The sequence below is a fragment of the Callospermophilus lateralis genome, chromosome 17, assembly GCF_048772815.1.
Source record: "Callospermophilus lateralis isolate mCalLat2 chromosome 17, mCalLat2.hap1, whole genome shotgun sequence".
Taxonomy (NCBI): Eukaryota; Metazoa; Chordata; class Mammalia; order Rodentia; family Sciuridae; genus Callospermophilus; species Callospermophilus lateralis.
In genome coordinates, this window is record NC_135321.1 from 47,491,461 (window position 1) to 47,506,625 (window position 15,165).

Consider the following 15,165-nt stretch of genomic DNA (forward strand, 5'->3'; position numbering starts at 1 on the left):
GGATCATTCTGGGGTTTTCAACATTGTAAACATTGTAGACTTGTGTTTCAAGAAATTTCTTATTCTCATGCCACTTGATTTTTGGGGGGGTGTTGTTTGTTTGTTTTGCTACTTAGAAAAAGCACTGATTTTATATGATTTGGCAGGATCAAAGTCTTTTATTTTTCACTGCAGATCACACTTACCATTATCCATCCATCCTTTATATTTTTGAGATTTTAAAGTGGGACATGATTTTAAAAGTGGTTCAAATGTGAAAATTTAACTGCTTTTTTTTTTTTTTTGGCCAATGCTGGGGATCAAACCCAGCGTCTCAGGTATGCTAGGCAAGTGTTCAACCACTGAGCTGCAACTCCAGCCTGACTGCTTTTAAATCTTTTAAATGTTCATTTACTTTCAAGTTTGGGGTTTGGGCCTGAGAAATTTTTTATTTAGTAGAAGCAGCAGCCATAAATATATGACTATCTATGATGTTTAGCTCTTCTTGTAGCATTAGAGGTGCCTTAGGGGTCATCTGTAGACTCTGAAGGAGGCAAAATGAAGGGGGTTAAACAAAGAAAAATTAGGCAGTGAAAAAAGTGTAAGTTCCAATCCCAGTGGCTGGGGAGGCTGAGGCAGGAGGATTTGGAGTTCAAAGCCAGCCTCAGCAATTTAGCGAGGCCCTAAGCAACTCAGCAAGACCCTTTTTCTAAAAAGAATATTAAAAAGGGCTAGGAATGTGGCTCAGAGTTTAAGTCCCCTTGGGTTCAACCCTCAGTACCAAAAAAAAAAAAAAAAAAAAAATGGGTCCCCACTGCCTCCTTCCAGTCTGACAGCAGTATCTTAAACAAGAAATGATTGTGAATTAACACCAGAGGATATTTTTTAGCTCAGTTATTCATTTTTGTTGTTAAAACAATTTGGTTTTTTAAAGTTTGGAATAAGGTTGTCAATTGATTATTCACAAGACCAGCTATGTTAGTTAATGCATATTAAAAAACACCAAAGAGTTTAGCCTACTTAATGATATTCTGGGGAAAGTTATGATGGATTCTGACAAGTGGTCCCATTCTCTAGAGAACTCATTAGATATTCTACTACAAAACGATACCTCATTGAACACACTTTCAGGGACAAAGCTCTTTTTATCAGTGTTGGTATGCCCATAAGAGTACTCTGTGTTCAGAACTCCCATCTTTCTTGGAAAAAGACTTGAATGTTACTAGCTCAGATTGCATGGGGCAGCACAGTGAGATGGTTAAGATTCTTAAGTCAGATCTGCCTGGGCTCTGCTCTGAATTTAGCACATGAAACTGTATCCATTTTTTCATTTGTCTTTACACAGTTTTTGAATATGATAAAATTGCCATTGTCTGCTTAGGGCATTAATCAAATGTATTTCTTGGTGTTGAAGTGTTCTTAAATCATATTTTTGTTAAATGTTTTAAGTAATTTATTCTTTTTATTCTAATATCTAATCTTCCCATCAAATAGCTTGTATGTTCAGGGACAGATTTTATTAAAAATATTATTTTTAGTTATAGTTGTACACAATGCCTTTATTTATTTATTTTTATGTGGTTCTGAGGATTTGAACTCAGGGCCTTGCAATTGCCAGGCGAGCGCTCTACTGCTGAGCCACGACCCCAGCCCCACAAACAGATTATTTAACCACTCTGCACCCCACTTTTCTCCTTTGTAACAATATCTTACACCTCCTAGTATTGTGAGGATTGCTTGTAATGTATATAAAGGATATTAAGTGGCACCTGGCCCATAACGAACAATTAAAAAGTGTTGGCTATGAAATCTAAGAGTGAATCAGGCCATTGTTTGGTTTATGGAAGAGCCTCACTACTCTGTTCTAGTCTCTGTTCTAGTCTCAGAGAGAAATGAGGTGCTTACTGTGTAGGCCCTATTTACCAGGAAGAAAGCATTCCAAGAAGGTGCAGAGACAATAAAGTCAGTGTGCCTGGCCAGGCAATGGGTGGTCCAGGAAGCAGGAAGGAAATGTCTTACTAACAGTGGCTGCTGGAATCTACATCATCCTGTGATACTTGTCTCTGGTAATAAAGTTTCCAGCAGTAGCTTGTGACTTATGTTAGTTATGAACACTAGGAACATGAAACATAGAGCTAATTCAACTTGGTATTTAGTTGTCAGAATCTATGAAAAATATCAGAGACATGGAGTAGAATGCAAATGAGTAAGATAGAATTTGAGACCCTCAGAAAGAAGCTCCATAACTTTAGTGTCAGAGATGACAAGGGAATAGGAGGGTAAGATTCCAATAAAATAATATAAAAGAGCACTGAAAGAATTTTTTTTTTTTTTTTTTTTTTTTGTACCAGGGGACTCAACCACACCCCCAGCCCCTCTTTTATATTTTAATTAGAGACAGGGTCTTACTGAGTTGCTGAGGCTGGCTTTGAACTCCTTCCTCAGCCTCCTAAACTGCTGGGATTACAGGTGTATGCCACCATGCTAGGCTGGAAAAGATTTCCTAATGTTAGGAAAATGCCCTATCACTGAGATTACAACCCCAGCCTCTTAAAGAGACTTTTTTTTTCTTCTTTTGGTACCAGGGACACTTAACTACTGAGTCACATCCCTAGCCCTTTTTGACATTTCATTTAGAGACAGTGGCACTGAGCTGTTTAGCACCTGGCTTTTACTGAGGCTGGCTTTGAATTTGAGATCCTGCCTCCACCTCCCGAGCTGCTGGGATTACAGATAGACGCTACCTCACCTGGTTTAAAGAGAATTCTTTTATTTTGGTGGAGGTACAGGGGATTGAACTCTGGAGCACTCAACTACTGAGCCACATCCTCAGCCCTAATTTGTATTTTATTTGAGTTACTTAGCGCCTCATGGTTGCTGAGGCAGGCTTTGAACTCGTGATTCTCCTGCTTCAGCCTCCCAAACCTCTGGGATTATAAGTGTGCGCCATCACACCTGGCTTAAAGAGAATTCTTGATGCTAGTTGTATATAAGTTTTTCACCTTCCTGACATTAAGGATAATTTTGACTCTTTTTTCCCCCTCTGGCCACTGGTTTTAAAATATGCCTAAAAAATAATCTGCATTCATTAATTTTTTTTTTTGTGAACAAAAAATTTATTTGCTCATTTCATTAAACATTAACTTGCTGACTTGCTGTTCTGGTTTTTAAATTCATAGTGTCACTTAGAACTTTTGATCAGCAAAAGATAACCAGAATTGCTACTTTGGTTTGCTACAATTAAATTTAGCTTTGGAGGGGGGCAATTGAATAATAGATATGAAGATATAGATAGATAGAAGAAATAAGTTCTAATATTCTATAGTATATTAGGGTGAATATTGTCCACAATTCATTGTGTATTTTATTTTTTTAATAATTTTTAATTGTAGATGAACACAATATCTTTATTTATTTATTTTTAAGTGGTGCTGAGGATTGAACCCAGTGCCTCATGCATGCGAGGCAAGTGCTCTGCCACTGAGCCACAACCCCAGCCCTCATTGTGTATTTTATAAAGAACTAGAAGAAAAGAGTTCAGGGGTTCCTAACACAAGGAAATGATAAATGTTTAAGGAGATAGAAATTCTGGTTACCCTAATTAATGATTACATATTGTATACATGCATCAAATTATCGCACTATACCACCTAATATGTATAATTTTTATGTCATTTGTGGGTGGGGGGTACTAGGAACTGAACCTAGGGACACTTAACCAGTGAGCCACATCCCCAAATCCCCTACTTACTTTTTTATTAATTTGAAAATATTTTTAGTTGTGAATGGACCTTTATTTTATTTGTTTATATGTGTGCTGGGAATCAAACCCAGTACTTCATATCTGCTAGGCAAGCGCTCTACCACTAAGCCACAACCCCAGCCCTGTTTTTCTAAATTTTGAGACAGGATCTCACTAAGTTGCTTAAGGCCTTTCTAGATTGCTGAGGCTAGCCCAGAACTTGTGATCCTCCTGCCTTAGCCTCCTGAGTTTCTGGTATTACTGGTGTGTGCCACTATGCTGGGCTTGTGTTTGATTTCTAAAGCTTTATACTCTAGAAAAACTTACTTGGACTATGGTAATTTATTTTACTACTTTTTTTTCTTGGTTCTGGGGATTGAATTCGTGGCTTCATGCATGCTAAGCACATGCTTTACCCCTGAGCTACATCCCTAATCCTTCCTTTTACTACTTTTATGATGTAATAAGTTTGGCAATGTTCAGGAATTATAATTTTTTTGTATGTTTGGTGCTGGGGATCGAACCCTCTACCATGGAGCCACATCCCCAGGAATTACAATTTCTTGAATAATTTTTCTGATATTGCTGATTGTAGTGATCAATAAATATAAATTAAATTAATACTTTGTTATTAGTTATATAGTTCACATTTTAATGATTTTTTGTTTCACTGATATAAAGCGTTAAAACCAATATGATTGTGAATTTTCTATTTCTCCATTTATTTCTGTAAATTTTTTCTTCTTATATATGGAAACTCTGATATGCATTACACACATGATTATGATTCTTGATCTTTTTTTAAATATTTTTTAGTTGTCAATGGACCTGTATTTTATTTATTTATATGTGGTGCAGAGAATCAAACCTAGTACCTCATACACACTAGGCAGCGCTCTACCACTGAGCCACAACCCCAGCCCTGATTCTTAGTCTTAATGTGAAATAAGTCTTGTATCATTATTATTTGTCCTTAATCTCTGGTCATGAAGTATATTTTATCTGATATTATTGTAGCCACTCCAGCCTTCTTTTGCTATGATATGTCTTTTTTCATATTGTAACTTTCAAAATATCTCGTTTTATACTTAAAGTGTATGGGTTGTAGACATATATTTTGAACTTTCTTTTTTATTCAGTTTGAAAGTCTCTAGTTTTTAGTTAGAATTTTTCGTCCTTTTACATTTAGTATAGTTATTGATATGGTAGATTTAAAGTATATCATTTTATTATTTGTTTTCTGGAGGGTTTTTGTTTATTAGTTTTTTGTTTCTCTGTTACCCTCCTTTTAACCTGAGTTCATGTCTTTTTATATCAGATTTGGAATTGGAGTTTTTTGGGTTTTTTTCTTAAATACTTTTCCCAATTCTTCCTGTCTTCTCCTTTAGGAGCCACAGTTACAATATCTTTTGATATTGTTACATAGATCACCAGGGTTCTTTTTTTTTCTTTCAATGGTGAGGATTGAATCCAGTGGCTCACACATGCTAGACAAACTGATCTAATCCTGAGCTGCATCCCCAGCCTTGTTTATTTCATTTTGAGATAGGGTCTTGCTGAAGTCCTCACTAAGTTGCTGAGGCTGCCCTTGAACTTGCAATCATCCCCTCTCAGCCTTCCAAGTCACTGGGATTATAGGTATGTATCACCATACCTGGAAGTTTTCGAATTCTTTACAAACATTTTTTCGCCTTTATGTCCTTGAGCTTTGGTATAATAGCTGCTTTAACTACTCATCAGCTAATTCTAGCATCTGGATCATCTCAGAGTCAGTTATCTTATCTGTTGGAGTATAGGTCATGTTTCCTGTTCCTTCATGGTCTATTAATTTTGAATAGTGTTGTGAACAGTTTGAATTATCCATTGTAGAGACTCTGAATTGTGCAATATTTTTCAAAAGAGGATTGATTTTTCTTAGTTTCTTTTTTTCTTTTTTTTTTTTTTTAATAAGGAAGAAAATGTGGCGGGGGGAGGAGGGGTGGCGATGTGGGGGGGGTTGTGGCTCAGTGGTAGAGTGCTCGCCTAGCACGTGTGAGGCACTGGGTTTGATCCTCAGCACCACATAAAAATAAAATAAAGGTTTAAAAAATTGTCTTTAAAGAAAATAAGTAGATTGTTAAAGAAAGAAAATACGGCTAAATTCAAGCTTCAAACTCTGCCATATCTGTGATAACCAGACATTAAATTTCACCTAGTTTCTGCCTCATATATAAATATTGATATAGATGTAGATACAGATGTGTATGAAGGATTAATCAGAGATGTGGCCCAGTTTTTTTATCCATAATTTAGGACTCTTCCTCTGTGTTACTTTCTAAGGTATCCCTCATGATCTAATTATTATAGTTACTCCAAACTTTGTGGTCTAATTCTTCAAACCTATAAGATTGAACATTCCCATTGGGGTGGGTTTTTTTTTAATGTATCATTGAAAAATACCAATTACTGCCTCTTCTTAGCCAAAACAAAAATAAAAGCCTGTAAAAATATGAAATCCCACCCAATGTCAGTTTCTGCTTTCTAGTGTTAACTTGTGTTTTCTGCCTGTTTTTTTTTTTTAACTTCTGTTTTCATTCTCTGTTGTCTTGATATTTTATTTGGAATATATAGTTATTATTCTATGGAAGGGTTGACCTGATAGGATCTACCCTGACCTTCCTGAAAGCAGAACCTCCTAGTCATGTCCTAACCTTGCATTTAGAAACCTCCAAATCTATTTTTCCATTCTTGTTTTCTATTGTTATTCTGTATGTAGCCATATTTCAACAAATATCTATTTTTTTTCATCCTGAGAACATTATATATTCTTTATATCTTGTTCACATTGCTCCATTCATAATAGTCCTACTTTCCTTCTACTACGATCTTTACATATTTCATTTCTCAGCATGAGAGTTATCTACTTTTTCCATAAAACTTTCCTAATCAACTCAGCCTATCCTGACCTCATCGGTCTTTACACACACACACACACACACACACACACACACACACACATTTTAGTTGTCAATGGACTTTTTTAAAAATTTATTTATATTGAATGCTGAGAATTGAACTCAGTGCCTTACACATACTAGGCAAGCGCTGTACCACTGAGCCACAACCCCACCCCAGGGCTTTATTATATATTTCACTCATTGGACATTGAATTTAATGCTACCTTATGACTCCATTTTTTTAACCATTTATTTTTTAATTGTAGGTGGACACAATAGCTTTATTTTATTTTTATGTGGTGCTGGTGAACGAACCCAGTGCCCCACACATGTTAGGCAAGCGCTCAACCCCAGCTCCATGATTCCATTTTTATTGTAGTCACTCCACTGAAAATATGGCTTGTAGCTTTTCAGTCTATCTAGATGGCACTCTCCTTAAGGCTAGGAACCTTATATTGTTATTTTGTTTCTCTGTTACAAGCTGTAACTCCCATCTTTTGTTTAGGAAACATTCTTTTTAGGGAAGTTTTCCATGAATGAATGAAACACTCCAATATTTATATTCACAGGAAGTGCTTAGAATGTGATCTGACATGTAGTTAAAAGTAATGAACTTTATCTGTTTTTATTATAGCTGAAATTAGAGTAGTATGAATAGTTAATCCCTAAATGTTCTTATCACTCCACCCCTTACTACTACTACTACTACTACTAATAATAATAATAATAATTATTATTATTATTTCTGAATCTTAGAAGTGGGATATATTTAAGATTATCTGATAAAATTCCTTAATCTTACAGATTTGGGAAGGAGACCTGGAGAAGTCCTGTATTCTTGAGAACTTCTTACTGCCTTTTCTTGGTGTCCAAGCCCAGTTTGCTCCTAAGTGTGTGTTAGGAAAGACCATATGTGTTCAGGTAGACTGAACAGATTCTAGGCTCTCTATTCCATTTGACAGGAACAGTGTTTCTCAACCAGAAGATACTCTTGCCCAGGGAACATCTTGCAACATCTGGAAACTTCTGGGAGTCGGTGGGAGTTGTTGATTTTGATTTGTTTTTCATTGCTGGGGATCAAACCAAGAACCTCATGAGTGCTAAGCAAGCATTCTGCCACTAAGCTTCACTACCAGCCTTGGATATATTTTTTTGATTATCATGCTTGGGAGACGTTTTAGCTTCCAGTTGGTAGAGGCTAGAATACTACTGAGCATCATATAGTGCACAGAATAGCCCTACCATAAAGAATTTTTTGATCTTAAATATCTACAGTTCGAAAGATTGAGTGAAACCCTGTGTTATAAGTAGGTAGCTCTCTGTCTTTGTTTGTTTGTTTGTTTGTTTTTTGGTACTAGAGGTCCAACCTAGGGCCTCACACATGCTTGACAAGCTCTCTACCTTTTAGCTACATCCCCTGCCCTTTTTTTTTTTTATTATTTTTAAGTTGTTGATAGACTTTTCTTCCTTCCTTCCTCCCTTCCTTCCTTCCTTCCTTTCTTTCTCTATTTATTTATTTATTTATATGTGGTGCTGAGAACCAAACCCAGTGCCTCACACATGCCAGGCAAATGTGCTACTGCTGAGCTACAGCCCAGGCCCCCTGCCCTTTTTTATTTTATTTTGAGACAAGGTCTTGCTAAGTTGCCCAAGCTGCCCTCAGATTCACAATTCTTCTGCTTCAACTTCCTGAGTAGCTGGCATTGTAGGTATGCACCACCACATCATTCTGCTTTCTACCTTTTTTTTTTTTTTAACCTTCATTAAAAGAGACTCATCTGTTTTCTTGGTATATTATACCATTTTGCATTACTGTAATGAAATACCTGAGGCTGGATATTTATAGAGAAAAGAGGCTTATTTTGACTTACAGTTCTAGAGGTCCAAGGTCAAGGGACTGCAACTGGTGATGGTCTTCTTGCTGGCAAAGTCCCAAACTGATATAGATTATCACATGGCAAGAGATAGCGAGTGCATGCACATGTGTCCTGGTCTCCTTCCCTCTTCTTATAAAGCTACCAAAATCAATCATGGGGACTGCAATCTGATGGATTTATCTAATCCTAATTACCTCCCAAAGACTCCACTTTTAAGCATCATAGATGGATTAAATTTCTACCCTCCTAATGCATCCTAGGGGGATTAAGTTTCAACACATGAATCCTTGGGGGATATACTCAAACCATATCTAAACCAAGGTGCTGGTTGTGCCAGAAAGGTTTTTATGTCAGATTTATTCTTTATTTGGCATTTCTTCTCTTTATTTCTATTTTCCTTTTTTTGAGAATAAAATTTAAATTGTTAAAATATGAAGGAAAAACAAATTTTACAAACTGATTTCCTCATGCACACACATTTTAAAAGCATTTGGGATAAACTGTAAAAGTTGGAAAGTTGTTAGGCAGGTTAGCAGAGGCTTGTCCACCCTGAGTAGCCTCACAACCAGCTCTTGTTTCTGAGGGAGGGACAGATTGGCAGCCCTCATTCTGCCATTCTTCATGGCTGCTTGGTTCTGCCACATGTCCCAGACTAAAAGTGGATAATGATGACCGCTGCTGATTTTTGAACATTGTCAAGAACAAAGATGTGGGGAAAGGTCATTTGAGTTCCTCTAGCAAGAGATACCAGAGCTATGATCCAGTTTCCAAAGTTGCCTGAGGGAAAGTACAGATACCCCAGGCTGCATTTTAGAAGAAAATCCCAGACGCATAGGCTTCTTTTTTTTTTTAATATATTTTTTTAGTTGTTGATGGACCTTTATTTTATTCATCTAGTTATATGTGGTGCTGAGAATCAAACCCAGTGCCTCACATAATGCTAGGCAAGTGCTCTACCACTGAGCCACAACGCCAGCCCATAGACTTCTTTTTCATGAGCTTGCATTTCATATTTTTCTTTCCCCTCACTACCTCTGTTGCCCTCTCTCAGTGGCAGTCACATGATGACATCTTGCTCCAGAAGCCATTTTAATACTTACTTAATGTTTACACTCTAAAAGAAATTCTTACCTGAATGACAAGGAGCTTCATAGTTCAAGGTCAACAGTTGTCTTTAACACTAATTCCTGTGTGACTTAGGTGCTTATACAAGTGAAGAAAAGTGGCCAACTTAAATATTATTTATATCTAGTCTGTCTTGCCATTCTTTTTAGCAAGAAAAGATAAAGGAGTAACTGACCCTACTTGAACTTCTGCATGTATTTATGGTGTGCTTAAGATTACTCTTAGATGAGTAAAAAAAAAAATGTAGTATTTCTAACTTTTTCTCAAATTAGATTTCTGAGACTTTTAAACATTTTTCTTCTTTTAATTAGACCTAATAATAATTTTCTATATGCATTTTCAGATGCAAGAAATAATTGCTTTGCACAGTACATTTCCCCTGAACACCACATTGAACGGACATAGTGTGCCTTGAAATCTAACTCTAAATCTAACATGTTCTGTAGGGCATTTAGCTCTTAGGTGCTCAGAACCTTCACAAGGAGCAGTGGCATTCTGAAAGAAGAGAATTTGAATCTTTTAAATGGCCTTGATTGATTTGGATAAGTAAATAGCTGAAAACAAAATGAATTTTAATTGACATGAATATAGACTAAGTCAATGAGAATCTGTAAAGACACAAGTCAGGACTTAGTCCAAGAAGGGCAAATACCTATGTATCTGGGGTTACAGTTAAATATGGGGTGACTTTTTAAAAAAGTTACCATGACACTGTGGCTACCATTGCTATGGATAGATAGCTTTCACTGAGTACTTGCTTTGGGCCAACATTGATCCAGGCCCTTTACATCACCCATTTATCCAGGAAATGCAAACAGAATCATTGGAAAAATATAAGATCTTCTCTAATCCCCCAGTTCAACTGGCATAATAGAGTCTGTAGCACAACAGGGGATCCCATCCCCCCAATCAGGTGTCAGACTCCTTGCAGTTCTACCTGTTTTCATCTCATGTAAAATTCCAGCCTACATATTTTCTGAGCCTTGAGGGAACAGAAGCTTCTTAGAATATAAATAGATTCTTAATAACATTACAAATACAGTGGGTAGAGGACATATTTGAAGCAATAACACTTAAATTCTACTTGTTTTTAGAATTGTTTTAATAATTCTTATCTAAGGCCTATACATAGAGAGAAGTTCTAAATTTTCTGCTTTTTTGGTAGAAAAAATTAATATCACTTCAATATACAGCTTCCTAATTTGAACATATATGTTGAATTGGAAGAACTGGAATTGTCTTTAGACCATTGAGATGAAGTTGTTGAACATTATTATAAGGTTCATGTATAGAAGTAACAGAATTACTTTCCTGATTTTTAGATGTGTGGTTTTTAACAACCGAGGAGTAGCAGGAGAGAATCTCTTGGTAAGTAAATTTAAATGATGTCTTAATTTTTTAAATGATCATTTATAGATTTATGGTGAAAAGCATGTTATTTTATATTTAAAACATTTTTTTTTTTTGCTTAAATAGTATAAGTGCATAGTAGAAAAATTCAGGTAAGAAACAAACAAACAAAAAAGGGAAATTTACAAGACCCAAGACCCATAATTATCCAGCCAGAAAAATCTTCTTGGTCTGTGTTCATTCAGATCATATATATGTATGTGTATATTTATGTATGTGTATATTTATCTATTTATGTTTTTATAAATAAATTTCTATTTTTTTATAATTCTATTTTATTTATTTATTTTTATGTGGTGCTGAGGATCGAACCCACTGCCTCACACATAGTAGGCAAGTGCTCTACCCACTGAGCCACAACCCCAGCCCCAAATTTCTATTTTTTAAAATTTTTATTTATTTGGTTATTTTGTGATACTTGGTATTGAACTCAGGGGTACTCTACCACTCCCTATCCCTTCTTTTTTGTTGTTGTTGGTTTTGGTTTTTCGTTTTGAGACAGTCTTGCTAAATTGACCAGGCTGGCCTTGAATTTGTCATCCTCCTGCCTTAGACTCCTGAGGAGCTGGGTTTATAAGCTCCACCTCCTCATCCAGCTTAAAATTCTATTTTTATAACAACTTTGTATTTACTATATTCTAAGATCAGTGATATTTATCTACATCATTTTTAATGCAAATATATTCTTCAAAAAAATAAACCAGTATAGGCTGGGCATGGTGGCCAATGCATACATTACAGCAATTTGGGGAGGTTGAAGTTCAAGGTCAGCCTTAGCAACTTAGTGAGGCTTTGTCTAAGAATAAAAAATTATATGGGCTGAGGATATAGCTCAGCGAAGTGCTCATGGGTTAAGTCCCTGATACTGAAAACCAAAAAAAAAAAAGAAAAAAAGTGTTGACTAGGGTTATTGCTCAGTGGTAGAATACTCACCTAGCACATATGAAGTCCTGAGTTAGATTCCCAGAACCACCAAAACAAATAACCAGTACAGAAAAAATTAACTAGTACAGTGATACTTTTTTTCCACTAATGAAAAAGCTTATTTTGTCATGAAAGAGATTGATTATATGGAATATGCCTATTTGCTAGCCATATTTTTTTCTTAGAGACCACATTATTTAAATTTGTTTAAATCAGGTCTTTCCCCCCTTTTAACTCCTAGTTTTTTCCAGGATAGGTTTTCTCCCACCTCTTAGGAAATCATCATTCTAGCCAGGTGTGTTGGTGCACTCCTATAAGGTGGCACACATCTGCAATTCTAGCAGCTTGGGAGGCTGAGGCAGGAGGATCATACAGTTATAGATCAGCCTCAGTAACTTAGCAAGGCCCTAAGCAACTCAGTGAGACCCTGACTCAAAATAGAAAACAAACAAAAAAAACATGGTTGGGGTTATAGCTCAGTAGTAAAGCACCCCAGGGTTAAATCTTCAGTGCCTGCCCCCGCCAAAAAAAAAAAAAAGATAGGAAGAAAGAAAGAGGGCTGGGGTTGTGGCTCAGCAGTAGAATGCTCGCCTAGCACCTGTGAGGCCCTGGTTTGATCCTCAGCACCACATAAAAATAAATAAACAAAATAAAGGTGTTGTGTCTAACTAAAAAAATAAATAAATAAATATTTAAAAAGAAAGAAAATCACCACGCTATCTAATGTTTAACCTGTGCATTACACTTGCTGAACTTTTGTTACAGTTTTTTTGTCCTTTAGTTCCTTACTACTTCAGCAGGTCAAAGGTAACTCTACCAGAATTGAAAGAGTTTTGCGTCATTGATACAGACTGATAATAAGACTATAAATAATTTAGTCACGCTGGACATGAAAATTTATAGTCATGTTACAAATGTCAGCACTTTATGAGAACCTGGAAAGAAAGAGCTCTTATACTTCGCTTTACAGTGACTTAGGCCCTGGAGGAAAATGAGATCAATATGATTCAAAAGCAAAAGATGTAAAGCATTTCTGGTCTTATTCAGTGTCTCCTAATTAATAGTTTGATGTCAAACTTCACATTTCCTCACTTAGTCCAGCTCTTTAGGAATCTTGTAGACACAGGCAGCACTCTAAAGGGAAAGATCTGAATTTGTCATTGTGGTCTTGGACCATGGAATTCATTTTGGGCAACTCCTGTCTGCTGTGTATTTTTATTTATATATTTGTTTGTTTGTTTTTGGTACTGAGGAGTGGTTGCAGAGATGTTTCACCCCTGGGCTACATCTCCAATCCTTTTTTTAAATAATTTTATTTAATTATTATTATTATTATTATTATTATTATTATTTTAATGTGGTGCTGAGGCTCAAACTCAGTGCCTCAGACATGCTAGGCAAGCGCTCCACCACTGAACTACAACCCCAGCCCCTCCAACCTTTTTATTTTTTGAGACAGGGTCTCACTAAGTTTCTTAGGGCCTCACTAAGTTGCTGAGGCTGGCCTTAGCTATGCAATCTTCCTGTCTCAGCCTCCCTAGTTGCTGGGATTACAGGTGTGCACCACTGTGCCTGGCTTGCTGTGTATTATTGTATGTGCTTGTGTATGGGGAAGACGTGGTGTGAGGCTCTCACAGAAATAATGTGCTACAAGCAGAGTCTATTAGGTCCATAAAGTGAGGGACAAAGATCTGTTCATTCAGCAAAACTGTGGGGAATACCTATTAAATCAGGCACTCTGCAACGCAGGCGGGTGAGTTGTATTCATATCAAGACAAACTCTAATCCTTAGGAGCCCACACTTCAGTTGCAGGAGTCAAGTACACAAAATGTGTGTGATTCAATGCCAAGTATAACTACAGGAATATTTATTAAGACTACATTTTGAACAACCTACAATAAAAATTAATTAAAAAAAAATAAAATAAAATAATGAGTAGTCAAAAGTTAAAAAAAAAAAAAAAAGACTACAGAACACAAAGGGAAGGTATAACCAACTGCCTGAAGAAAAAAAGGTCACATGTTGGATCAATGTAGCTGGATAATGATAATTTTATCTAATATTCACTGAGTCTTTAGAATGTACCAGTTATTTTTTTCATCCTTAATATTCAGCAATAGAAGCATCTCAGTGATTTAGGTAAGTATAGCCATCATCATTCATATTTTCCAGGTAAAGAAAAAAGTCAGGAAGGTTAAGAACTTGCCCCAGGCAAGAACTGGTAGAGTCAGGACTCAGACCCACATGTACTTAGGTTCTTTTCTTTTTTTTTTTTCCAATATTGAAAAATCATTATTTATTTGACAGATAACTTCTGAATTCATATAAAGAAATGACAATAACTTGTGTATATATTCATTCAAAACATTTTAATTAAGCACCAAGTAGAACAGTTTCCGATCTTTTCACCAAAAACACTTTTATCATTGAAAGACTGCCTCAAACTTAGTTTATTTTAGGGGGTGTGTGTGGGGGGGATACCAGGAATTGAACTCAGGGGCATTCAACCACTGAGCCACATCCACAGTCCTCTTTTGTATTTTATTTAGAGACAGGGTCTCATTGAGTTGCTTAGCACCTGGCTTTTGCTGAGGCTGGCTTTGAACTCGAAATCTTCCTCAGCCTCCGGAGCCACTGGGATTACAGGTGTGTGCCATCACGCTGGGCATTTATTTAGGTTTTTAATTAAGAAACTTAGGGCTGGGGATGTGGCTCAAGCGGTAGCGCGCTCGCCTGGCATGCATGCGGCCCGGGTTCGATCCTCAGCACCACATTCAAACAAAGATGTTGTGTCCGCCAAAAACTAAAAAATGAATATTAAAATTCTCTCACTCTCTCTTTAAAAAAAAAAAAGAAAGAAAAGAAACTTAACGCTGCCAATCAGAGCTTCTAACTAGCTTGAGATGATCAGGTTTAAAACCCTTATGAGTAAAAAATAACTTTTAAATTTTGACCTATACATTCCAACCAAAGGGAGATATGCTGGCCTCAAGCTAATCATCACAGGTCATAGGGCCACAAGCCAAGTATCATCCTCACAAACAAAATGAGTAATATGTATATACAAAAGGAGTACAAAATACATGTTCCTGTATATCCCAGGAGAGTAATGCCTTTTTCCCATGAGCATACAATGCAGCAAGGGGCACAGAAAAAGGTACCATTCACTAA

At 36.4% G+C, this 15,165-nt stretch overlaps 1 protein-coding gene across 4 annotated transcripts in view; it reads left to right on the forward strand.

Moving 5' to 3' along the window:
- Abhd3 (abhydrolase domain containing 3, phospholipase) overlaps positions 1–15,165 on the forward strand; it is a 68,788-nt gene that overhangs the window by 7,912 nt on the left and 45,711 nt on the right. For 3 of the 4 annotated variants that reach the window (XM_076836516.1, XM_076836514.1, XM_076836517.1), the window contains exon 4: positions 10,982–11,027. The exons of the other annotated variant lie outside the window; for it this stretch is intronic. In XM_076836516.1, coding sequence (XP_076692631.1) covers positions 10,982–11,027 — 46 coding nt within the window. The remainder of the gene's footprint in view (positions 1–10,981; positions 11,028–15,165) is intronic. 4 annotated transcript variants of the gene reach the window in all.